Source organism: Lithobates pipiens, unplaced genomic scaffold (genome assembly GCF_037356315.1).
Source record: "Lithobates pipiens isolate NorthernLeopardFrog02 unplaced genomic scaffold, aLitPip1_a1.2 Scaffold_3, whole genome shotgun sequence".
Classification (NCBI taxonomy): Eukaryota; Metazoa; Chordata; class Amphibia; order Anura; family Ranidae; genus Lithobates; species Lithobates pipiens.
Window position 1 is genome coordinate 135,128,287 of NW_027507790.1, and position 27,941 is coordinate 135,156,227.

Sequence of the window (27,941 nt, forward strand, 5' to 3'; positions counted from 1 at the left end):
TCTTTAGTAAAAAAAATGTCAATAAGCGTATATTTTTTGGTTTGCGCAAAAGTTATAGCGTCTACAAACTAGAGTACATTTTCTGGAATTTACACAGCTTTTAATTTATGACTGCCGATCTCATTTCTTGAGGTGCTAAAATGGCAGGGCAGTACAAATCCCCCCCAAATGACCCCATTTTGGAAAGTAGACACCCCAAGGAAATTGCTGATGGGTATGTTGAGCCCATTGAATATTTATTTTTTTTGTCCTAAGGGATTGAATAACGACAAAAAAAAAAAAAAAAATTTTTTTTTACAAAAAGTTGTCACTAAATGATATATTGCTCACACATGCCATGGTTATATGTGAAATGACACCCCAAAATACATTCTGCTGCTTCTCCCGAGTACGGGGATACCACATGTGTGGGACTTTTTGGGAGTCTAGTCGCGCACGGCACCCCGAAAACCAATCACCACCTTCAGGATTTCTAAGGGTGCAAATTTTTGATTTAACTCCTCACTACCTATCACAGTTTCGAAGGCCATAAAATGCCAAAATAGCACAAAACCCCCCCAAATGACCCCATTTTGGAAAGTAGACACCCCAAGCTATTTACTGAGAGGCATGTTGAGTCCATGGAATATTTTATATTTTGCCAAAAGTTGCGGGAATATTACAAACTTTTTTTTTTTTGCACAAAGTTGTCACTAAATGATATATTGCTCACACATGCTATGGGCAGAAGTCAAATTACACCCCAAAATAAATTCTGCTGCTTCTCCCGAGTACGGGGATACCACATGTGGGGGACTTTTTGGGAGCCTAGTTAACTAGCTACCTAGCGACACTGATGCAGCGTTCAGAAAAATTATCGCTTAGTGACACTGGCAAAAGGGGGTGAAAGGGTTAACTAGCGGAAATCAGGGGGTTAAAACCATTATTGGGTAGTATATCGGGGTACCTAGCGCTATAAAAACCTGGCGGTGAACCTAAAAAAATAACTAGCTACCTAGCGACACATGCAGCGATCAGAAAAATAATCGCTTAGTGACACTGGCAAAAGGGGGTGAAAGGGTTAACTAGCGGCAATCAGGGGGTTAAAAACATTATTGGGTAGTATATCGGGGTACCTAGCGCTATAAAAACCTGGCGGTGAACCTAAAAAAATAACTAGCTACCTAGCGACTGTAGCGACACTAATGCAGCGATCAGAAAAACGATCGCTTAGTGACACTGGCAAAAGGGGGTGAAAGGGTTAACTAGCGGCAATCAGGGGGTTAAAAACATTATTGGGTAGTATATCGGGGTACCTAGCGATATAAAAACCTGGCGGTGAACCTAAAAAAATAACTAGCTACCTAGCGACACTAGCGACACATGCAGCGATCAGAAAAATGATCGCTTAGTGACACTGGCAAAAGGGGGTGAAAGGGTTAACTCTAGGGGCAATCAGGGGGTTAAATCTTTATTGGGGGGTGATAGGGGGCTACCCTGGACCTAACACTAACTGTCCTGACAGTTTTTACTGTCACAACTGACACTGAATGCATTGATCAGTAAAGAAATGATCAATGCAATCAGTGACACTGTGACTGGGGGGGGAGGGGGGGCGGGGGGCGATCGGGGGGGGGATCGGGGGGGGTTTGTGTGCCTGTGTGTACCTACATGTCAGTGTAGTGTAGTGTTGGTGCACACTTACTTTTACTCTTCTCCTCGTAGTCCGGTCAAAAAGACCGCCCCGAGGAGAATGACATCACTTCCTCCTTCCTGTGTAAACAATACACAGGGGAGGAAGCTTCTCATTGGCCAGGAGCGATCCAGAGGGGGTGGCCGAAAACGAACGGCCATCCCCTCATCACGGAGCGCTCCTGGACCGAATCGGACCGCCGTAACCAGCGGGAGGGGGTCCGATGGGACCCCCCACCCGCTGGAAGGCAATCACGTAGATGTACGTGATTCTGCCTGCCTGTGCCATTGTGCTGACGTACAATGGCAATACGGCGGTCCTGAAGTGGTTAAGGTGGTAATTAACCACTTAAGCCCCGAATCATTTTGCTGTCCAAAGTCCAGAACACTTTTTGCCATTCGACGCTGCATCGATTTAACTGACTATTGCGCGGTTGTGCAACGTGGCTCCCAAACAAAATTGATGCCCTTTTTTTCACACAAATAGAGCTTTCTTTTGGTAGTAGTTGATCAACTCTGTGGTTTTTATTTTTTGCGCTATAAACAAAAAGACTGACAATTTTGAAAAAAAAACGCATTATTTTTTACATTTTGCTATAATAAATATCCCCAAAAAAATATCTAAAAAAAGTTTTTTCCTCAGTTTAGGCCGATACATATTCTTCTACACATTTTTGGTAAAAAAAAATTTGCAATAAGCGATTATTGATTGATTTGTGCATAAGTTATAGCGTTTACAAAATAAGGGATAGTTTTATTGCATTTTTATAAAAAATTTTTTACTAGTAATGGCAGCGATCAGCGATTTTATCGTGACTGCGACATTATGGCGGACACATCGGACATTTTTGGGATCATTGTCATTTATACAGCAATCAGTGCTATACAAATGCACCGATTCTTGTGTAAATGGCAGTGAAGGGGTTAACCACTGGGGGGCAATGTAGGGGTTAAGTATGTCCTGGGGAGTGATTCTAACTGTAGGGTGGCATGGCTATGTGTGACATGTGACTGATCACAGGGAGCAGAGATCAGTGACACTGTCACTAGGCAGAAGGGGAGATGCTTGTTTACATTAGCATCTCCCTGTTCTTCCTCTCCGTGAGGCGATTGTGGGCATGACCCGCGACCCGACTCAGGGAGGTCCCGGCCGGTGCATGCGCGATGGCACGGCGGAAAATTTAAAGGGCCACACAGGTACGCCCATTTGCTATTCTGCCAACGTACATCGGCGTGCTCCAGTCAGGAACTGTTTAAACACACATGGTGCCTTACCTGCATTAAATTAGCCTCAGAACCTGAGTAATTCATATGTGTTCAGGTTCAAATGATGAGGTGGTAACCCTAGGTGGAGGGTGTCCTATACCTAAGTATTTTTGCTAATAGATGTCACTCATTCCCATCTCAGAAAGTTGGGAATTATGCATAACTGAGTAAATGATTAGGTCAATTACAGTTCACTTTATGTAGCACTAACCCCCGAAGGAGCTGCTGGTTATTTTTGGGCTTACCATTACTCTTCGCTCTCCTTGTGACATGTCTAGGGGATGTCCCGTGGTAGATGGCCCAGCAACCTGAGACTGACAATAGATCCAGTTGAATGAATTTTATTTGCATACATCAACCATTGAACAGTCTTTTAACTTGGGATCAGAGGGTTGGAAAGGAAAGTTCAGGTACTCTCAATGTCAAAGTCTATAAACATTAAGGAACTTGCTTACTTTGACTGCATCCAGAGAATAGCCATTCGCAGCTGGATGAGCACTCAGGTTGGACAGTCCCTCTCTCACAAGGCCTAGCAGCCAACCAGGTGCTTACTCAGGAACAAAGTCTTTAACATCGACATTGTTGAAGAACACGTAGGGAAACTAATCGGTAGAATACTTGTAGGATACCTGGATCTTTTAGCCCAATTGGCCAAGACCGGATTCTCTCGGTTACTTCAGCCCTTCCAGGCTCTTGTTAAGAAAACCAACCTCACGCGTGGTGTTCTTCTAAAGAGTGCTCCCCTGGAATTCTCAAAGTACAATGGGTCTCTCCCAGACAGGAGACAGCACCCATCCACCTTGGAATCCTTCCTTAGTTCCCTTGCCTTGGGCTAGCCAACCCCAAGGCATCAAGGTCAGGTGGAACCGCACCCCAGGCCATAGCCTTCCCGGGGCTGGTCAGGAGGACCAGGACCATATACTCAGCACAGAATACTGGACCGGAACCCAGAACCACATGACGTGTCTTAAATACCCTCTCCCAGAGGGCACAGTGGGAGGGCCACTCCCACTGACCTGACTCTAAGAGGGCATAATTTAAGTGTCTAACCAGACCATAGTTCCACACCTGCCACCAGAGATAGTGTCCCCCTGCGGCCAGGCTGAACATCTCACAGTCCAGTCTGACTGATACAGAAGCCAAATTGAGTCAAATAGGCCCATACCAAACTGTAGTTTGAGTAAAGCTTTAACTTTGAAAAACATAGCTCTTCAGGAGCCCGCGCTACATTTACATATTGTATTTTAGAATGTAGTTTGCTTTTAGTGGGCTGTTACACCAGTTCCACCATCAATAGGTGGCGCACCTCCCACAGCAGGACTCTAGTGCCAAGCAGCTGGTAAGCTCTGTCTCTGGTGCATACTCAGCAGCCATGTTGGTAAAGGGCATGTCCAATGCAGAGCTCGACTGCTCTTTCTGACAGCTCAATAGTCTATCTCTTTTTACATTGACAAAGATGGCCGCTATGGACTCGTATGTCTCAGTGGTGATGTGAGACGTCGCACAGCGTACACACACCGACCAATAGCGGCTTCTCTCTGGTGGATGATGTTGTGTGTTGTGATGACGTCAGATCGGCGGTAACGGAGAAAGCTCTGTAGTAGTGTAGTGTGTGTGTGATAGAGAGTGTAGTGAGCCGGTACGCCGCCTTCTGCCCCTTCTCCTTCTCCCGGGCTGCTCGTCCTATATGGGCGGCCTGTTGTGTAAGCAGCGCAGCCGCTCCCGTCCTCAGCCCAGCGCCCAGAGCCGGAGGAAGAAGCTACATACAGTGGACTGTCTGCTGAGGGGACCGTGCCTGCTCTGCTTCCTAGTGCACGCAGAACCCCCTGCCAGGGAGCCCGCCACTTCCCAGGACTGTGCCCGCCTGCTGCTGCTCTGCCCCGGAGAGCTGAGTGCCTGGCAGGAGAGACATCTGTGCGGGGGACTTCTCAGGGGCACCGCCGAAGACATGGTGTGCAAGAGGAAGAACTCCGGGGACAACCAGACCACCCTCACCCCCTGCAAACAGCCCCGATGTGCCCCTGATGAGGAGGAGGAGGAGGACCTGGCACCACAACCCCATGCTGAGGACCTGGCATCCTACCCTGGAGGGGAACCATCACTATACCATGGAGGAGAGACTGCACACCCCCATAAAGAGGACCTATCGTCACAACTCCAAGCTGAGGACCTGTCATCACACCCCTATAGGGAGAACCTGGCACCCTGCTCTGGAGGGGAGCCATCAACGTGCCATGGAGGAGAGATTGCACACCCCCTTAAAGAGAACCTGTCATCGCACCCCCATGGGGAGGACCAGGCACCCTGCCTTGGAGGGGACATTGCACCCCCCCAGACCGGGAATCCATCAGCATGCCTTGGAGGAGAGACTGCTCGCCCCCATGGGAAAGACCCGTCACCCTGCCTGGGACAGGACACTGCACATCCCCTGACTGCGGACCGGTCACCATGCCTTGGAGGGGACACTGGACATCCCCCATGCAAGCAGCTTTCAACATACACCCAAACTGGAGGCCCATCACCATGCCCTCATGAGAAGACTGGACACCCTTATTGTTGGGACTTGTCTCCATGCCTTGGAGGGGAAACGCAATACTCCCCAAATGCAGGTTCATCACCATGCCCTGCAGAAAAGAATGTACGCCCCGCAACTGGGGAACTGTCACGAAACCCTGGAGTAGGGGCCATGCACACCCTGGCTAGGGATCTGTCATCATGCTCCAGAGTGGAAGCTACACACCCCAAAACTATGGACTTGTCTCAGCGCCCCAGAGAGCAGACAGTAGCCCCCGTGCCTAGGGATATGTCCTATGCCTCAAGAGGGCAGGCTCAGTCTCCACCTGAAGGTCTGACTCGCATATTTGCAAAAATGCCAGAACCTTCCTGTTCTGATAGTCAGAAACGACTTTGTCAAGGGGGATGTCTCCTTACTGTGGATCCTGCACTCGCCTGTACAGAACACCATGCTCACTCTCTACCTGGAAATATGTTGAAGCAGCTTCTTCCTCGACATCTGGCTATCCAGACATCTGGTGACCAGGAACCCCACTTTTCAGGGGTGAAGACACTACAATGCCAAGGGGAAGGCCATGTTACTGGGGATTCTGCATTATTATTCTCAGGACAGCGCACTAGGGATCCAGTGACCCCCTGTACAACGTTACAGCATAAACCTGTTAGTGAGGAGCCTTTGGATCTCCGTACGGAGGACCATAGACAACCTTGTGAAAATGATTGTTGCTGTAACAGTTGCAACACTATAGGCCACGGCCACCTACCACCCTCGCTGACCAGTCCTTCACATGTTGAGTTGGCTTCTTCAGGTTGTATCCAGGGAACTCCTTCTCACTCTCCTAAGGTGGAAGGAGATATATCGGTGCCTTGTGAGCCATTGCATATTAACCAACTTCCTCCATCCCTGTTATTGAAGGTGAGGAACAATGGACAGTTGAAGGTTTTCTGGAGCATTGCTTATATGCACCTTTTTTTAGATTTGTTTTTTTATTTTGTGGGGTTGCATTATGTGTTAAGGTACCTCCTTATACAGCTAATTAATGCAGCGCCAGTTGCTAAGATTTAGCAGTCACGCTTACATTAAGAAAATATTGATTTATTTTATTTTTTTGGAGAGAGAGCAGCATGCAATAAATTGTACACAACTACTGCATCCCAACTATAATAACAGCCCATGTGCATGGGTGTATCTTATTTATGCGGGGAGCTTGTAGACCACAAGGCCTGCTTAAGAAGTTTTCCATATCTTGTATAACGCTCGTGCAACGTTTGCCAGCATACATGTACACTATTGTCAACTAGAATTGCTCAGGGCTGACAAATAGCAACAATGTGATAAGGGTAAACAAAGTTCATTAATGTGTTTATTACACACAACTGATCTTTACATCTTCTCCTGAGTCATTCATGCAGCACATATGCAGAATAACCTTGGTTGATTAAGAACAGTGCAAAGCCAATGTTCTGCTGCCGCCACATGTATGACTCATTCAGATGTAAGCCATGCATCTGCTGCAGTGGTGCTGCCGGCTATACATTAGTGATATTTACATGTCGACCCTGAGAAGCATTATTTCCCAAATCCTCTTCCAGGACAGCTACTTGAGAGATGATTGGCTCCCGCTATAACAAGAAATGCAATCCATAAAGCAGATAAAAGGCTCCTCCCACCCCTTCGTCTTTAACCGTTTGTGTTTCCACTTGTCCAGGAGTACACACTAAAGTTTTTAGGTTCTCCTTGGATCTGGTTATTGGGCCCCCTTGGTGTAGTCAAGGTCCAGTGTTAGACTGTCATCCTTCCCTTTCTTACTTAACAGTATAGTCAGTGTTTATCTGGCGCTCCAAATGGAGTAATCCTTAGGGGTATGGTCTCAGCTGTAATAGCTGGATGGTGATGTATCCATAGGTTGGGTGTTTGGTAAAGAAAGGGGTTTTAAGGGTTAAAAAGGAAGGCAGCCAGCCTTCAGAGTGTGTTCAGAACTCTGAAAGATATGTAAGGAAAAAAGAGGGAGGGAGAGGTATCTACCTGAGTGTAGTATTAATATGATGACTTTAAGAGGATAAGAGTAAAAACACTTACAAGATGATAAAAGATGCATGCTCGTCAAAGTAAAGTGCAGTCCTGGCATTCCACATGAGTCCCACCGCTGTTCCAGATAGCTGGAATGGATCACAGTGTTTCTCCAGGAGCAAGGAACCAGGAAGCTCCACACTGACCAGCATGGACGTGGAACAGGAAGTGATCTTTGTTGTCAATAGAAGGAGCAGCCAGCTCAAGGCGTGTAGCCTTTCACCACTGTAGCCCTGGGTTTGATTAGATGCTTTGGAGGCACCTGGGGTCTAAAAGATCCCAGATCCCCACCCACCCCCATATAAAGAGAACCTGTCAAGGCCCATGCTATCACTAGGCATGTTGTTAGTAACTTGTGATCACAATAAAGTTGAAAAAAATTGAAATATATGTACAGTGTTAACAAAAAAAAAAAGGACTTTACCCCCCCCCCCCCCAAACCTGTGCTCACACCCAAAAGCAAGCATATAGATCCCAAGATCCCACATGCATATGTAAATGGTGATTGAACCACACATGTTAGGTATAGCTGTGAGCATCAGAGCACGAGCAATATTTCTAGCGCCAGACCTCCTGTGTAACTCTAAACTGGTACTTAAGTAGAGCTACATGATTCTGGGCAAAATGAGAATCGCAGTTTTTTTATTTTTATTTTTTGCTTTGAATAAAAAGATCACGATTCTTGCAGTGTAAAATCTTTCACATTATACTAAACAAAATTGGGCTAACTTTACTGGTTAGTGTTTTTTTTTAATGTTAATTCATTAAAGTGTAATTTGTTTTCCCAAAAAATTTCATTTGAATGACTGCTGTGAAAATACAGCGTGACATAAAATATTGCAACAACCACCATTTTATTCTCTAGGGTCTCTACTAAAATATATATATATATATATGTTTGGAGGTTCTAAGTAATTTTCAACAAAAAAATAAATAAAAATTAAAAGATTTTAACTAGAAACCAACAAATGTCAGAAAAATGTTTAGTGTTTAAGTGGTTAAACTTTCTTCACTTTACACACCAAAGTGTATTCCTTTGATCTAAAGGACAAATGGTTACAATGTTTATACTTAAGTTCCACTGCCAAAGAATATTGTGATTCTTGGCAGACTTTTTATTTTTATTTTTTTATTTTCTTCTTTCTTTTGAGGCTGTCAGCTTCAGCAGAGCAAAGAGAATTCTCTGCATAGAAAAATAGGAAAATACTTTAAGATCGCAAGGGGGAAAAAATTGCAATAGTGATCATGCAGCTTTACTGTAAAGGTTTTTAAAGCGTTGCCCATGGAGATTTTTAGGTACTGTAATTTGGTGCCGTTCCATGGGCATACAGAATTTTAAAGCTTGATATGTTGGGTATCTATTTACGTGCCGTAAATTGGGTAATCTATAGTTTGTGTTCACTAAAATGCATTAAAGTGTATTTTTGCCACAAAAGCTGCATTTGAAAAACTGCTGTGCATATACTTGGTGACATGAAAATTGCCACACCGACCATTTTATTCTTTAGAGCCTCTGCTTAAAAAAAAAAAAAAAAGATAACATAAAATCTATATTTTTTTACGTAGTGTGATCCTATAGTAAAAGAAATGTACTGCCCAGGTCTGTTGTGGCTATCCATCCGCCAATTCCAAAACCACCGTCAGGAGTTGATTCTCAAAATGGAGCCTGTTGCGCTCAAAATCACAAACATGAAGTGAGAAAAGCAGAGTCACACACTTATGCCCTGTACACGCAGACAAGCTTTCCGACGGAAAATCTGCGCTCGGATCGTGTTGTCAGAAAATCAGATCCTGTGTGGGCTCCATCCGACTTTTTCCGTCGGAATTTCTGACACAGTTTGAGAGCTGGATCTAAACTTTTCCGACAACAAAATCTGGTCATTTAAATTTGGATCGTGTGTAGACAATTCCGACAGACAAAGTGCCATGCATGCTCAAAATAAATTATGAGACTAAAGCTATTGGCTACTACCCTCCCTTTTTTTTTATTTATTTTTTTTTTTTATTGAAAAGTAAACATTTCCATATAAACAGAAACGTGTAGAAACATTCAAGTTTTCAGGAAAAAAAAAAAACAGGCAATCAAATCAATAATAATAAAGGGGCATTCAGGTAGAAAAGTAGGTACCCTCAGGGAATAGATATTTCAGCGGATGATATGTAACTGATGCCAGGATTAAGGTCCGAACGATCCCAAAGATCCCAGGTTTTGGAAAATTGCGGGAGGGTATCATGTATTATTGCAGTAAGAGGTTCCATTCTACATATCTGCTCCAACGTTTGTAGGACCTGTGAAAGTGAAGGCTGGGGGGGGGGAGGGGGGAGCCACCATAAGGGTATAGCTCTTTTTTTGCAGCAAGTAGAATGAAGGTATCCAATTTTTTAGCATATTTGTTGAGTCCAGGGATCGGCAGACTTAACGAAGTGGACAGGATCCAATGGGAGGGAAATACTGAGCAAATCCTGTATAAAGGTCCGAATGGTTATCCAGAATGGGTGTATCAGGGGGCAATCCCAAAAAAATGTGGAAATGCAAGCCAATGTCTCCCTAGCATCTCCAACATACCCGAGGGGTCTTGGAATCGTATTTATGCATCATTTCAGGGGTTTTATTCCAGAAGAATAATATTTTATAAGCCGTCTTTTTGTTCTACACATTGTGATGATTTGGAAATAGCTTCCCAAATCTTCTGCCGTTGAGGGAGGGAGATAGAGTGATTCACCAACTGAGACCATTTTGTCATATAAGAATGGGATGTGTCAGTAATAGGGGTTGCATTATGTAAGATCCCATAAATGTCAGTAATGAGATGAGTCTGATACGGTCCTTGAGCACATAAGAGTTCGAATGGGGTAGGTTTATCAAGGCTTAAAGTAAGGGATTTAGAGTCGAAGTAGTGTCTAAATTGAAGATAGGAGTAGAATAATTGTTTAGGGATCTGGTATTTATTTTGCAATTCCTCAAAGGGTAAAAGCGTAGGGGTAAGGGGGTGTACAATGTTTCAAAGCTAGAATATGCCTGCCTGTGTCCATGGAAGCATTCTATTGAATGATAAGCTATCGGGGATCTCGGGATTGAATAGTACATTTAGCAGCGGGGGACTTGGAGATGCAAGAGAGAACTGACGTGAGCATTTCTTCCATATGCCAAGAGAGAATAACGTTGGGCCTGGACATATGCTTCTGAGTTGGGACGAGGATGAGCTTAAGTCTGCCCAGACCATAGCACATACATGCATCGGTCTAGTGATGCTCATTTCAATCTCTGGCCAGATGGTGGGTGCCATCCTGGAGGACCAAGTGATAATTGTTATAAGATGTGTAGCAAAATAATATTTAATAAGATCTGGGGCTCTCAACCCGCCTCGTGATCTGGGGGAAAACATCACCGAGCTTGCAACTCTATGTGCTTTGTAGTGCCAGATGAAATGAAGAAATGTTCTCTGCATGGCTTTTAGTTGTGACATGGGGATAGAAATTGGGAGTGTGTCAAATAGGTAAAGGAGTCTTGGCATAATAGACATATTTAGGACATTGATGTGGCCCAAGAGAGAAATGGGATATGCATACCATTGTCGTAAGAGTCGATCAATGTCCCGAAAAAGTAGGTGGTAGTTGACTTGATATAAGGTTGAGTATGAGGAGGTTATGTTTACACCCAGATACTTGAGAGAGTCCGGACACCAATGAAAAGAGTAGTTTTGTTTGAAATGGCAAGATCTGAAGGCTGGATATGTAGAGGTAAGACCTTCTGTTTTACTTGATTGTATCCAGATATAGACCTGAAGTCCTTCAACAAAGCTGTAAGCTACTGCCCTGTTTATAGTCCCGGTGTACGTGTTGTACGTCGCCTCATTCTGAACGATCAGATTTTCTGACAACTTTGTGCGACCATGTGTATGCAAGTTTGGGCCAAAATCTGTTGGATTTTGTCGTCGGGAATTTCTGACCGTGTGTACAGGGCATTATTGTCAGCTCAATGATGGATCATTAGAAGTCGTAGTAAAAAATGCAGTGGGCGGGGTCCTGATGACCAGTATTGTTGGTCAATTCAGGTAACAGGTTACTGGCTCACCTAATAATACCAAGGTGTCTTTACCTTCCGTGAAGGAAAAGGAACAAATTTCGGTTTAACCTGATATAACTTTATTCGAACCATTAGAATTTTTTTTTTTTATCATTGTAAGGAAAGTGTAAACAATAGGAAATTGAACGTGGTAAAAACTGACAATGTTGTCACTTAAAAACGCATGCCCCTTAGAAGATCAGCCTTTGGCTTTTCTCATTAACTATTGACACAAACCCTTTTTTTACCTCCTGTGTGCGTCTCAGTGTCGTGCTGTAAGAGGAATAAAGCTGTATTAAAGTAAATCGCATACATTCACTTTGAGCTTTGCCTTGTACATTAAAAAAAGTGTTGCATTGTTTAGCGTGCCTATGACTAAAAATAAAACCAAAATATATGCTAGGGACCGTTGGCTGCTTCTGCTGTCGGTCAAATCCAGTGAGGCGAGAGCTGGGGGCATGCTGAGCTGCGTGTGTTTATAGATGCGCAGAGTCTGGCTCAGGAACGTGTCCCATAGCACATAGCTTTCTATGGGGCCACATGCAGGAGAGGAGGAGTGGGAGAGTGCCATTGGGGGACACCAGAGGAGGTGGTATGAGGCTGCTCTGCAATGCCATTATAGAAAATAGTTAAGTACGGTATAACATGTTGATTATTATTTTTATTTAAAAAAACGAAGGTTTGCAATAACAAGATTAATTGACGTGCAATGATTACCTGGACAGCATCAGCATTTTACTGATATTATTATTTTATTTAACTTTTGATTATGACCCAGTAAATATAATATTTGCATGGTCACCAAAAGAATCTTAACATGATGTTTGAAGTCTTATTTATTATTTTTAAACAAAAAAAAATGTCATACTTGGCTGCTCTGTGCAGTGGTCTTGCACATAGAAGCCCAGATCCTTCTCGGATCCCTCTCTGGGCTCCTGGCACATCGCTCCTGCCAAGTGTGCCCACAGCAAGCAGCTTGTTATGGAGGCACCCATTCAAACCCAGTTCAGCCCCACCCCCTTTCTCTCCATTGGCTCACTGACTTTGATGACCAATGGCACCCACTGCCTGTGTCAGCCATTGAGGAGAGAGAGCGAGCCCTGGACAGTCGACTCATGCAACATCGTTGGATCAAGATGGGGCTCAGGTAAGTATAACGGGGGCTGCTGTACACAAGTTTTTGTTTTTTTCTTGCACACAATGCATTCATATATATATATATATATATTATAAAAACTTCTTCCTTTTAGTACTACTTTAATGGTGATAGTTTTATTGAATTGTTGCTCTTATAACTGGTTGTCTTTGGTTTTGATGAAGTTTTCATTTGAGTATATTTAGTGCTGTAGTTTCCTATTTTAGGGTATCATTCACAGGTAATGAGTGTGTATTAGCCTAACTAACTTTGAATAATCCATTGTGCATGTGCAGTGTGCAAAAAATTATTATAATATTATAATATTTTGAGCATTTCATACAATGTAAACCACTCATTTAATTTATTTTCTTTACAGATTTTCTCTCTCTTGTCACTGAATGAGCGTTGTCTTTCAGCATCTCTTGTGTGCAAGTACTGGCGGGACCTTTGCTTAGACTTTCAGTTTTGGAAGCAACTGGATCTCAGCAGTCGTCAACAGGTAATTAAAATTTTTTTTTTTAAATACATTAATCTATTTGCCGATTTATTCAAGGTTTATAATAATAAAGATGTTATACTTACCTGCTTTGTGCAAAGGTTTTGACCCTGCTCTTCTTGGTTCCCCCGCTGTCACTTTGGGTTTTAGTTAACCACTTGCTCCTGGGACATGCAGGCTCGATCTAGAGCTGGCCTGTGTGCATATATAGATGACCGTGTGCCTCTGCCCTGCTGCTGCCTCCTCTGAGTCCTGTGAGGAGAGAGCATGCAGCGCAACTCCTCTCGGGCACAGTGATGAATTGAGATGGAACTTGGGTAAGATGACCATGGAAGGTTTTTTACCATACTGCAGAGAATGCATCAAGATAAAAAACCTTTAGCAATTAAAATCACATTAATCTCACTGTTTTCACTTTTAATAACCACTGTAAAGCCTTTCTCTTAAATTCTAGAGAATGGATATACTATATATAGGGTTGCACCGATGCCATTATCGATGCCGAGCATTTGCCCGAGTACTTGTACTCAGGCAAATGCACCAATGCTTGATTCAATACCTGGATAGTTATGAATAATCTGTGTGGTGGTGAGGAGAGTTAAAATCAATATAATTGAATATAATACAATTTAGATATAAAAATATAAATATTTTTTAAACTGTAATTTTCAGTATCGGTTTCATTTTTTGGCCTAGTGCATGCTTAATTTTTGGTTTCGGCACCAAAAATTGACATTTGGTGCACCCCTAGTGAAAAGTGTGGCCTGCATTTGTATTCAGCCCCCTTGAGTCAATACTTTGTAGAACCACCTTTCTCTGCAATTACAGCTGCAAGTGTTTTTGTGTATGTATAGAACAAGAGAGAGCGCACACCAGCCCTAGTGTGTTATCTTTTAATTGCAAGGTTCAATATGTAAAATACGAGGGTAACACTCACTGGCATCCGATGTTAAAGAGCATTGACAACTCCATAGTGACCTCCTCTCTTGGTCTGTAGGGATCAGTTGGCTCACTGAGATTTGCAGGATGGTGAGGGGTTAACAGCAAGCACTTGCCGTCTACTACCTAGTAACACGCTGCTCAGGTCGCTTACACGGACCAGCCTGCACTTGTGTGACGTCACTTGTGGCCGGGGGAGGGGGAACATAGTGATATGGCTATCTCCTCTCGTATGCTTCATGCAGCTGCTTGGGACAACATGTTTCGGAGGCGTAGCCTCCTTCTTCAGGTAACGCCCTCATCTCCTCTTGTGTCATATGCTAGAACCCCCCTCACCTTGAGCCAATGGCATCAGACAGACCAGGAGCTGGGAGTGAACAGCAAAGACATATCTACAAAGAGGATGCAGTAATATATCACTATTCTAACAGTAAACAGTCTGGGTGTAGTAGATCCACTCAGGGTGTTTCAGCTATCCCACAAGTCCACTGGGTGGCAGACGTAATCTGAAAATATATAGAACAAGAGAGAGCGCACACCAGCCCTAGTGTGTTATTGTTTAATTGCAAGGTTCAATATGTAAAATATGAGGGTTGTACTCACTGACATCCGATGTTAAAGAACATTGACTTTGTCTTTTTGAGTATGCTTTTACCAGCTTTGCACATGTAGAGTGACATTTTTGCCCATTTTTCTTTGCAAAATAGCTCAAGCTCTGTCAGATTGGATGGCCATTTTTTTTTTTAAATCAACTCTGTTGGCGGGGGGTTGGGTTTTGGTGAGACCCCTGACATCTCCACTTAGAGACGGACAAAGGGAGTGAGGACACAGATTGCCCAGTCCCTTTTTCTGCAGCCTCAGCGGCACTAAAGATTAATGGACAGGAGACAGACGCTCATGTTCATTCATAGACTGAAAAACAGTTATCAATGCTCAGCTATGAATGGATAGTCAGTGATTACTGACTCTGTGCATTCGGAAAAGGAAGGAGCCTGTAAATGACAGGGGTACTTGAGGAGCATAGATGAGGACATGAGGCAGTCAGGGATGATCGGTGCGGCGGTGGGGGTAGTTGCAAGCACCGATCTCGTGTTATAGCTTTCAAAAAAGCAGCTGAAAGTTGCGGGAGGGAGAGGAGGAGAAGCAGCTGTCCGCGTCTTTTATTGAAATCTATACAGGGAGATCAGTGCTTGTAACGGCTCCCACCGACCCTCATCCCCTGGCTGTCCAGGTATAGGATTACGCATCGGAGCATTTGCATGAGTACAAGTATTTGTGCAAATGCTCAGTATCGGTGCAACCATGTAGCTCTGGCTGTAAAGGTGAACCTCTGCCCCTGTCTCAAGTCTTTTGCAGACTCTTAACAGGTTTTCTTCTAAGATTGCCCTGTATCCATCTTCCCATCAACTCTGACCATGTTTCACAGTGGGCATGTTGTGTTCAGGATAATATGCATTGTTAGTTTTTTTCCAAACATAGCGTTTTGCTTTTAGGCCAAAAAGTTAAATTTTGGTCTCATCTGACCAGAGCACCTTCTCCCACATGTTTGCTGTGATCCCCACATGGCTTCTTGTAAACAGGACTTGTTTCAACAATGGCTTTCTTCTTGCCACTCTTCCATAAAGGCCAGATTTGTGGAGTGCACGACTAATAGTTGTCCTGTGGAAAGATTCTCCCACCTGATTGCTGGATCTCTGCAGCTCCTCCAGAGTTTTCATTGGCCTCTTTGCTGCTTCTCTGATTTAATGCATTCCTTGACCGACATGGTAGGTTTGCAGTTGTGCCATACTCTTTCCATTTTTGGATGATGGATTGAACAGTGCTCCGTTCAGTGATTGGGCTATTTTTTTTAATTATTATTTATAGCCTAACCCTGCTTTAAACGTATCTACAACGTTATCCCTGACCGGTCTGGTGTGTTCCTTGGTCTTCATGATGCAGTGTATTCTCTAAGGTTCTCTAAAAAAAACTCAGAGGGCTTCACAGAACAGCTGTATTTATACTGAAATTAAAATACACAGAAGTGGACTCTATTTACTAATTAGGTGACTTCTAAAGGCAATTGGTTCCACTTCATTTTAGGTGTATCAGAGTAAAGGGGGCTGAATACAAATGCAGGCCACTCTTCACACATTTATTTGTAAAAAAAAAAATTAAAACTATTAATCATTTTCCTTCCATATCACATATGTGCCACGTTGTGTTGGTCTATCACATAAAAATCCAATAAAATACACTTAGGTTTTTGGTTGTAACATGACAAATTGTGGAACATTTTAAGGGGTGTGAATACTTTTTCAAGGCACTGTATGTTTCAACAAATTTTTCTATGTTTTTTTGTATAAATTGCTTATTTAACCACTTGCCGACTGCTGCATGTACATTTACGTCAGCAGAATGGCTCGGCTGGGCAAATGGGCATACAGGTATGTCGCTTTAAATTTGCTGCCATGTAGTCGCATGCGCGCCACCCTGCCACAAGCTCCGTGAGTAGGATCGCAGGTCCCGTGGACTCGATGTCCGTGGGGATGCCCACGATTGTCTCATAGAGCTGATTAATGGGGAGATGCTAATGTAAACAAGCATCTCCCCGTTCTGCTTAGTAACACTGTCACTGATCATAGCTCCCTGTGATCTGCAGCTTTGATCAGTGATGTGTCATAAAAAAGACATTAAACTAACCCCTGTTTTGTAGGCGCTATAACTTTTGCGCAAACCAATAAATGCTTATTAAGATTTTTTTTTTTTTTTACCAAAAATATGTAGAAGAATACGTATCGGCCTAAACTGAGGAAAAAAATTGTCTTTTGTTGTATATTATTTGGTGATATTTACTATAGCAAAAAGTAAAAAATTTTTATTTATTTTTTTCAAAATTGTCATTCTATTTTTGTTTATAGTGCAAAAAATAAAAGTAGCAGAGGTGATCAAATACCACCAAAAGAAAGCTCTATTTTTGGGGAAAAAAGGACATCAATTTTTGTTTGGGAGCCACGTTGCACAACCTCGCAATTGTCAGTTAAATCGACACAGTGCCGAATCGGAAAATGTGCTCTGGTCTTTGGCCAGCCAAATGGTCTGGGGCTTAAGTGGTTAAATATGTATCTATTTTACAGCGCTTCACTTTTTCAACATTTTGTTATGTTAAAGCCTTATTCCAAAATTTATTAAATTCATTATTTTCCTCACAATTCTACAAATACCCCACAATGACAACGTGAAAGAAGTTTGTTTGAAATCTTTGCAAATTTAATAAAAATAAAAATAAAAAATGAAAAATTACATAAATATTTACAGCCTTTGCCATGACACTTAAAATTGAGCTCAGGTTCATCCTGTTTCCACTGATCATCCTTGAGATGTTTCCACAACTTGATTGGCGTCCACCTGTGGTAAATCCAGTTGATTGGGCATGATTAGATAAGGCACATACTTGTCTATATAAGGTCCCACAGTTAACAGTGCATGTTAGAGCACACACCAAGCCATGAAGTCCAAGGAATTGTCTGTAGACCACTGAGACAGCATTGTATCCTGGGATTCTGGGGAAGGATACCGAAACATGTCTGCAACATTGAAGGTCCCAATGAGCATAGTGGCCTCCATCATCTTTTAAATGGAAGAAGTTTGTAACCGCCAGGACTCTTCCTAGAGTGGGCCAAACCAGCCAAACTGAGCAATAGGGTGAGAAGGGCCTTAGTCAGAGAGGTGACCAAGAACTTAATAGTCACTCTGACGGAGCTCCAGCATTTCTTTGTGGAGAGAGGGGGACCTCCCAGAAGAACAACCATCTCTGCAGCACTCCACCAATCAGGCCTGTATGATAGAATGGCCAGACGGAAGCCACTTCCCAGTAAAAGGCCCATGAACTGGAGTTTGCCAAAAGGCACCTGAAGGACTATAAGACCATGAGAAATAAAATTCTCTGGTCTGATGGAAGAAACAAAGATTGAACTCTTCAGTCTGAAAAATAAGCGTCATGTCTGGAGGAAACCAGGCACCGCTCCTCACAAGGCCAGTACCATCCCTACAGTGCAGTACAGTCTTTGTATTGCATCAATGGAAAAAGGTGTCTCCTTTTAGTAGTGATCCTAGTTGTTATCATTACTCCTAGTAGATCTCCATTGTGTTGATATGAGTGTTTGGTGTATCAGATGGAGAGAGAAATGTGCATAGGGTAATATTGCGATGTAATTTATTTAACCACTACAATACAGGGCACTTTCGCCCCCTTCCTTCCCAGCCCAATTTTAAGCTTTCAGCGCTCTCGCACTTTCAATGACAATTGCGCGGTCATGCTACACTGTACCCAAATGAAATTTTTATCATTTTGCTCGCACAAAATAGAGCTTTATTTTGGTGGTATTTATTCATGACTCAGTTTTTTTATTTTTGGCGATATAAGTGCAAAAAAAGCGGAAATTTGGGAAAAAAACAAAACAATATTTTATTTTTTTTATTTTAAAAACAAAACAAATAAAATCTAATTTTGTCATAAATTTAAGCCAAAGTGTATTCTGCTACATGTTTTTGGTAAAAAAAAATTCCGTTAAGTGTATAATAATTGGTTTGTGTGATCAGGGATATATGTACGCAAATGATCATGTACAGATGTGTGCAGGTGATCACGTACATGTGTGCAGATAATCATTGGAACATGTGATTTTAGTGGGACATATGTGGGGGACATGTGTTTTTTTTTTTTATTTGGGGACATGTCTTTTTATTATTTGGGGATGTGTGTGTTTTGGGGCCATGTGTGGTGACGTGTATTGTGGTGACATGTGTTTTTACACTGTAGGTTTATACTAGACTGGTGATCAGTTAGTAAAAAGCTGTAAAAAACAGCTGATACTCACTGATCACCAGCCGGCTGCAGCGATCTGCTCTCCTCTCCTCCAGCAACGACTTCCGTGTGAGGAGAGGAGAGCCGATAGCCTAGCAACCAGCTGTTTGTTTACATCACATGATGGCCGTGATTGGACACGGCCGTAATGTGATCAGGAGGGCCAATCACAGAGCCCTCCTGCCGATCCGAGATGCACCGTGTCCAGGTGACACGAGCACATCGGGATCGCGCCGCTGCGCGGGCACACGCGCGATCCCCCTCCTTCTGAAGGACGTTCCTGGACGTTCCTGGACGTCCTCTCAGAAGTAGAGAGCTCCCACGCGGCCGTATATGTACATTGGCCGGGTGGGAAGTGGTTAAAAACTCAAATTATATGTACCGGTATCTACATCTAGTTAAAAGTATCAAGGTAAAAAGCACTGCCTTTCCTTGCTGCTGCTAGCTGTCACTCTGCCTCATGTGGTATGTCCTCGCTTGATGCGTTTCGCCACTTCCACTGGCCATATTTAGAACTCAGATTGCTGCAGCAATCATGTCAAAACCAGACACCCTCTCCCCCCCCCCATCCCCCCCCCAAGCTGTGACACTTAGAGGATGGGGTGGGGGGTAGACTAGAAGAACTGCCCCTTTTTGGTGAAATTCTGCTTTAAGCTTTAAAGAGAACCAGTCATTATTATGCTTTTGTTAATAGTCTGAAATGTCCTCCTTGGTATAACTGTGCACTCTTAACTCTCAAGGGTTGTTTTTTGTCTAGTACTCAAACCATCTCTTAAAGTAGTTGTGAACACTTACAATCCACTTTTTGCTACAGGTAAGCCTATAATAAGGCTTACCTGTAGCTACCCCAGATATCTCCTAAACCTGCACGGTTTAGGAGATCTCCCCCTGTATCTGCATGTGCCGACATCATTGGCACATGCCCACTGAAGCAATGGCATGTGCGTGCCGGCGGATGCATGGGAGTGACATCATCGCGTCTCCAGCCAATCACAGCTCCGGAGCGACAATACTCGGAAGTAATTCCGGGGAGAAATGTTGCCGGCTGGTGCTGTGTTTGGGCTCTGCAGCAGGGGCTTTGATCTCAGGTGAATATTAAACAATGAGCTAGTACTATGCATACTAGCTCATTATGCCTTTTGTCTTACAGGTCTTTTTTTTTTTTTTTTCCCTCCATTTCGGTTTACAACCACTTTAACAGAAATTGTCCTACAGGCTGACCAGCTGTTTATTATTTCTAAAACTGTTTACAAAAAAAAAAAAAAAAGTGTTGTCAAAATTTTTACAAAAAGGGAATACTAAGAACTTTTTAAGAAGTTCGGTAATCCCAGGTATTAACTTACTGATAGTATAATTAAGAAATATAGACTGCTGTGTATTACTAACAGCGTTGTTACATGTATCATCTACATATGAATGTTAATGGATTATATTAGGACAACTTTGCATGGGCAAGCAGTTGCACTAAACTTGCACTTTCTGGATATTCTTACATGTCACATCATACGTAAGATATATATGTGTGTGTGTGTGTATATGTGTGTGTGTGTGTGTATGTATGTGTGTGTATATATATATATATATATATATATATGTGTGTATATATATTATATTATATTTTTGTAATGGTATATTCAACCACTTCGTGCCCGTTTTATAGCCAAAAGACGGCTACAGTGTGGACGCTAACTGCCTGGACGTTTTGTTTACTTCCACAATGTGCGTTCCCGCGAGCACGCATCAGGGAAGTTCTGTGCTGGCTGTGTCCCTTGGGCACAGCCAGTCACAGATCGCTGTAAATGGCCAATCACATTGGCCGTTTACGGTGCGATCCGTGTGGCCAATTGTCCAATGAGAGATGATCTCATATGTAAACACATGAGATCATGTCTCTTGCCGGCTCTCCCTCCTCACACAGACAGCGTGTTAGGAGGGAGAGATGAACGGCTGCAGCTGTGAGTAGAAAAAAAAGGGAAAATAAAGTTCCACAGTACATGGCAATGCCATCTGTCCCCAGTGCCACCTGGCAGTGCCATCTGTCCCCAGTGCCACCTGGCAGTGCCACATGTCCCCAGTGCCACGTCAGTGTCATGTGTCATTGTCCTGGTGCACCAGGGCCTTCAAAAGTGTAATAGGTAGTCAACAAGTTTAGATGTGTAATTTATGCTCCTAGAACACGTGATGGTGCTTCCTGCATGTTGGGCCTCTCTATGTGGCTAGGCTGTGGAAAAGTCCCACACATGTGGTATCGTAATACTTAGGAGGAGTAGCAGAATGCATTTTGGGGCGTCATCTGTGGTATACACATGCCAAGTGAGAGAAATAACCTATTGCAATGCCAATTTTGGAAAAGTTAAAAGTTAAAGTTAAATCTTTTTGCAAAGAATTGTGGGAAAAAATGACAACATCAAAAAACTCACCATTCCTCTTACTAAATACCTTGGAATGTCTACTTTGAAAAAAGGAGTGATTTGGGGGGTATTTATACTTTCCTGGCTTGTTGGGGTCGCAAGAAATGAGAGGCCACCAGTACATCAGATAAGATCAATTTTTTATGATTCGCACCACAGCTTGTAGACTCTCTAACTTTCACAAAGACCAAATAATATCCACTAATTTTTTTATTTTATTTTTATTTTTTGTAATTCCTTTATTAAATGCAAGAAAAAAATAACAGAAGCATGGACAACATTGATAGAGCATGAACAATTCCAAGCACAAAAGCCCTGGTATCACCTGGGTGGGAAATACAGTAGACAGTCCCGAACTTAGGCCTAAACAAACTTGTAGGCGCTCCCGAGCTGGGAGCGAGATTCTACTCTAAGACCTCCAATACTATTCAGGCAGTTTATGCCAACCCAAGTGAGCAGTAATCATTGCCTGACCACACATTGCAATAATATACACAAATTTTTATTTAATAGAGAGGGAAGGGGAGAGGGAGGAGCAATGGGCCGCACCTCTAGTGATCAGGGCTTACATTATCGGTGACAAGCAGATTTCGGGGAGGCCCACCACCCATCCACATCCTCAAAAGCTGGCGGATAAGATCTGATAGAAAAAAACAGAAAAAAATGAAAAATAAGGGGGAAGGGGGGGGGGGGGGGGGGTATAAGAAAGGGGACTACAAAGGTGGACAGGGGGAGAGGGGACCGAGGGAGGGAGGGAGAGGAGCCAGAAGATAAAGGAAAGCGGGTATAAGAAAGAGAAGGAGACTTCAAAAGGGTTATTGAAAGAAGACAAGGCACAGAAATGAGCAGAATAGTGACCGTGGGCGTCACCCAGTCGCAGAGGGGGGTGAGGAGACGAGAATCCAGAGAACATTGACCCTCCCTCATCGGGCAACTGGTCCCACCACTCGAAGGTATGCTTCAGTGTAAGTAAAATGCTGCCATGGTCTCCATGTCTCACGGAAGGCCTCCTCCCTGTTGCGCAGCGTCGCCGTGAGGTCTTCCATATCTCTCAAGTCGTTCACCTTAGAGAACCATAGAGACTTAGCCGGCGGGTTCTCCGATCTCCAGCACAAAGGGATGCAGGCCTTTGCTGCATTCAGCAACTGAATGTTTAAAGAGTTCCTGTACTTTTTTGATGGGTCGCTCCGTCAGGTGCAGAAAACAGGCCGCAGGGTCCCCCTCCAGGGAAGCACCGGTCTGGTGACCAATCGTGCCAGTCACCTCGCGCCAGAAGGGTGCCAGTTTGGGGCAGGCCCAGAAGACATGCAACATTCCCTCTGCATCCCCACAACGCCAGCAACGGTCAGGCACCTGTGGGAAGATGCGGTGGAGAACGGATGGAACCCTATACCACCTGGTTGTAATTTTGTAGCACGTCTCCTGGACTCGGGTGGCCATAGACGATTTCTGCGCAAAGTGGAGGATTTTCTGCTGCTGATCTGGGGTAAAGTGGCTGCGGAGCTCCGCCTCCCACCTAGCCACGAAGGGGGGGACATACCCCTCTGCTGGACGGGTCAGGGCAGAGTAGATAAGCGAGAGGCAGTGCCGCACCACTTCCCCTCGATGGCAGATCTGCTCCAGCTCCTTGAGGGGGCGAGAAATGCCCGGCGTCTGCAAACATTTGTGTAGGAAATTCCGTAGTTGTAGACCGCTCCAAAAATCCAGTGGAGGGTCCGCTGCCAGCGTCCCCGCCTCTGGAGTGAGCCGACCATCCGGGCCTCTAAAGTCGCATAACCGCCGCCTGTTGCTCATCTGCAGACGTTGGAAGCAGGGACTCTGGAGGCCCAGTATAAATTCCGGGTTGCCCAGGACTGGCACCATTGGGGAAGGCACCGAGGACACAGACGAGCTCCGGAAGGCCTCCCTCACCACCCGCCGGGTGCTACCCAATGTGGGGTGGTCTAGTATAGCCCTCGGCAAGGGCGTTGATAGCCAGGGCCTGCTCCTGATCTTGTCCCCGGAGTCCTCCCCCTCCATAGTCGCCCACTGTTTCGCCTCCGCATGACAATGCCAGTCCACTAACCTAGTTAGGTGTGCCGCCCTATAATATGCTTTCACGTCTGGGAGGCCAACTCCACCACTGTGCTTTGGCAGGTGCAGAAGTTGCAACCTAATACGTGGCTTTCGGTGTGACCAAATAAAGGCACGGAACATGTAGTCAATCGGCTTGAAAAAGGTGGGAGGGAGGTATATGGGCAACGCCTGTAGCAGATACCAAATCTTCGTCAATAGTCATCTTAAGTGCACTGCAGTGGCCAAACCACGTCAATGTTAGTGCATGCCAGTGCAAGAGATCTGCCTGCGAAGGCGGCCACCTTATGAACACCCGAAGACTTGGCATACCCGGCAATGCCTGTATTTGACCGAACATGGCATAAAAGAGGCTCAAGGGACAGGATAAAGATCAGTGGGGACAGGGGACAACCCTGTCGGGTACCGTTCCTGATAGAAAAATAGGGAGACTTCATCTCATTGACCTTGCCCGCCGCAGTGGGGTTTGAATAAAGGGATAATATCCAATTGAGCATGGAGGGGCGCAATCCAATATGTTCCAGGGTAGCACGAATAAATAGATATAGCAGAAATCGCATCGCAGAGAGATCGCATGTGATTTGCAGTGCGGTGCGAATCACATCCGATCTCGTACACCGCAGCAGTGTAAACCCAGCCTTAAATCGCTAGTAAAAAGGCTTGATTTAAATCAACTAGTTTTAAATCATAAGCAGGTGAGTGGATGTTCACGAACGGGTGCTACCATTATGGATCTGAATAGACAGACAGGTGCTCTTTAAGTGGACTCATTCTTGCTGTTAGTTTAGAATCTTTAATATTTGCAAACAAAATGAAGTTTCCTATTTAGAATAAGCTGTCAGGTGAGTGAAATAGCGATTATCGGAACTGATTTTAGGTTACTAGGTTAATCACACATAGTTGGAAAACTACTCAAATTATTTTATTTTATTAATACAATAACATTGTCATTGCATGTTATCCCAGCTTGCAGAGCTTGGATTCATTGAATGAGCTGACCAAAAATGGAAATATTGCAGAATATACAGCCTCATGCTACATAAATAAGCGCCATTTCATGCTGAAATTTATTCAATTATTTACTCAATTTATTTAATGTATCTTAAATAGAAAACTATCTTTATATTTTTACTCCAGAAGCATTTTATTAAAATTAATTTGATAAAAATCCCCAAAAATCTGATTTTAAATAAAGAAAATCCAGATTAAAAAAAAAAAAAAAAAATCATTGCTTTTTATCCACCCTGGGTCACTTACTCCATTGTTATGTTTTCCACCATCTTTAATTCATGATGTCTGATAACCACCTCTACTGTCTGTCTTAGTAGAGCAGAGAGGGGAGCCAAGGTCTAATACACTTGCTGCTGAAGCCTCTAGAACTGAAAAGTTCTCATATCCACATACTACACCATATTTGCCCAAAAATAAGACCTGCTGTGTTTTTCGGTGAGGGCTGCAATATGAGCCCTACCCTGAAAATAAGACCTAGCTTAAGGTGGTTGTGGAATCCTGGAATGCACTGTAATACAGCGGTATGTGATGTACGCTGTGTGTGTTTCTGTGGTTTGTTTGTGCCAGATGCCTTTGGTATAGCGCTGTTTGCTCAGCTGGCCTTCCGCTGCTCTCCTCCTCTTCTCCCAGCTGTCAGTGCGGGGATTTCGCCCCCCTGCAGTGCTCGGAGCAGGGAGGAGAGCTCTGGCGGGCCATGGAAGTGCAGAGTGGCTGATCTCCTGCTGCTCCTCTCTTCTACCAGCTTTCAGCAGGTGCTCTCAGGCCCCCCTCCCTCTTCAGTGCTCCGGCGGACACAGGAGCGGCGCTATGGGAAGGTGTTTCACACATGGATTGCAAAAAGGTATAGTTTTCATTGTGTGATACTGTAACAAGATGCATTCTGGAGTTTTGCAGCCACTTTTACTCAGTTCCACCTGGGATTCAGGCAGGGAGGGAGATGGGGAGAGAAGACCGCACATGACAAGCCCTACCCCGAAAATAAGCCCTACTGTGTCTTTTGTTGAAAAAAATAAGACGCAAGCTCTTTCGAGGAAACGGGTAACTACTACTGACCGAAAAGGATGCCTTGTGTTTTTTGTTTTATGGAAGTATATGGAGGTTGCATAGTCATGGTACAACCCAGGGGAAGTGCTGTGGTCTGGCCTAATCATTTGTCATTATGTGAATATTTCAAATAAGTATCCACAATATTGTCTGCTGGTTAAAATTGCTCATCTGTTAGGATCTCATTTAGGATACTTGGGATTCTCAGCAGTCGCTTATTGTGTTTATGCAGTTAATTGCTACTTGTAAAGTATGATGAAGAACAGCTTTTGTACAAGCAAGCTCCCCCCCCCCCCCCACACTGCTACAAAAACCTTCAAATGATTTGCTTAAGTCAAATTTTTTCCACAGAAAGGAAGAAAATGTAGTTTAATTCATGAAAAACGTTTTTGTAGTTTATTTATTTTGGAAAGAAATGCTGGCTCCCAAAAACGAATAAGCAGATCGATTGAAGGGGAAGTAATGCGATACTTTCACTGATTTGCCTGAATTATAGGTCAATAAATAAAAGCAGCGCCAGGATTACTGTAAAGCATTGTGGATGATTTAGTCTGTCTTGGGATCTCAGAAAAGTAATGCAGGAAGAATTCTACTGTATGACCCTTTAGTTAGACATGCTTTTATATTTAATGTTAAGTTTTCAATTTGCCATATGAATGCAAAGTGCATGAGTAAACGAACTGAAGTATAATATAACATTTAAAGCTGATTGCCAGGTTTTCTTTGAATTGAACGTATTCGTTTGGTGGACCAAGCTGAAAACTTCGGGTTGGTTTGCTAAAACTGGAGAGTGCAAAATCTGGTGCAGATCTGTATAGAAACCAATCGACTTCCAGGTATTTTTGTCAAAGCTTAATTGCACAAAATTTTCTGTGAAACAGTGAGAAAAATCAGACGACTTTTCGCCAGATTTTCTTATTGTGTGTACCCCACTTTAGTGTAGTAAAATAACCCCACCTTGCTAGGTTTGAACTATGAAACGGAGACTAACAATCTCACACCCGGAACAATACGTTATCAGTCTCAGGTGCTCAGCCATTCATGGGCATCTTTATGTTCTGTGAGTGAATTCAAAGTTTCCTCTGAATGGCTCAGGTGGAGAGGTGGGCACATGACTGCCAACAACGGCTTAAATCCATCATTATTATCCAATTTTTTATTTTTTTTGGCAGTTTTATCCCTAGGCTTATTTTGAGTGAGAACTTTCGGTTAGGGTTTAAATGTCATTTATTTCATACCTACTCGGCCAAAACATTTAGTACAGTGATGGCAAACCTTGGCACCCCAGATGTTTTGGAACTGCATTTCCCATGATGCTCAACTACACTGCAGAGTGCATGAGCATCATGGGAAATGTAGTTCCAAAACATCTGGGGTGCCAAGATTCGCCATCACTGATTTAGTAAAATAATGATAAAGCTACTGGAAATCGCCTAGTCTGTTGTTGATGCTGACATAGCGAAGCAGATGGTGATTCTGTATGTCATTGATAATGTATATGACGGTTGGTTAATGTATCTTTTATTTATTTATTTTTCCAGGTCAAGGATGACTTATTAGAAAAGATTGCCTCTAGATGTTCGAATATAACAGAAATTAACATTTCAGACTGTCTGAATGTGACAGATGCTGGTATCTGCAAACTAGCGATAAATTGCTCAGGTCTGGTGAAATACACTGCCTACCGATGTAAACAGCTGTCTGACTCATCACTTGTTGCTTTGGCTACACATTGTCCTTCCCTAAAAAAGGTGCATGTTGGAAATCAGGATCGGTTAACAGACATGGCACTCAACCAGGTACGATCACTAATATTTGATGCCTTCATTGTAAATCTTATACAATAAGCATATTTCTGACTTAAATTTTCTACACCACTTTTCACATACTCCCTTAGGCATATTGGGTTAAGCTGGCCATGCGTCGAAAATTGGATGGTCCTACTGTGTGGTCATCTTCGATTGACAGAAGTTGATTGTTCGATTTGCTTCTGTCAAAAGGACATGTTGCAAGTGGATTACAAGAAAGTGAGCATAGCCTTCATCAGAAAATCATACAGCAACTTAAGGCATCCATGCCCTTTCTAATTATTGAGCTGCAGTATGCAGTGAAGGTGGAGCTCCGCATCGGCCCATCATATAATTTTTATATATTGATAGAAATACAAGACACTTCCTGAATGGCTGATATGCCACATGACCGATTCTTACTTTCCGGCCACAGAAGGAAAGTGTGTGGGAGAGGAGCAAAACGGCATTCATTTCAGCCAAGCTAGCCCAAGCTAACTTTTTAAATTTACAGGAAACATGGACTTCTTGTAGTTTGCACCATGCTGAATTGATGAAGACTTATTGTGTGGTGGCATTAACAGTGGAGCTACTGTGTGGGCAAAATA

At 43.5% G+C, this 27,941-nt stretch overlaps 1 protein-coding gene across 1 annotated transcript in view; it reads left to right on the forward strand.

Annotated features, from left to right (window-relative positions):
* The first annotated feature begins 4,461 nt into the window (after positions 1–4,461).
* FBXL17 (F-box and leucine rich repeat protein 17) overlaps positions 4,462–27,941 on the forward strand; it is a 991,300-nt gene continuing 967,820 nt past the window's right edge. Inside the window, exons 1-3 of the mRNA XM_077462311.1 lie at positions 4,462–6,367; positions 13,103–13,225; positions 27,088–27,345. Of these exons, the coding sequence (XP_077318437.1) occupies positions 4,625–6,367; positions 13,103–13,225; positions 27,088–27,345 (2,124 nt within the window). The 5' untranslated portion in view covers positions 4,462–4,624. The remainder of the gene's footprint in view (positions 6,368–13,102; positions 13,226–27,087; positions 27,346–27,941) is intronic.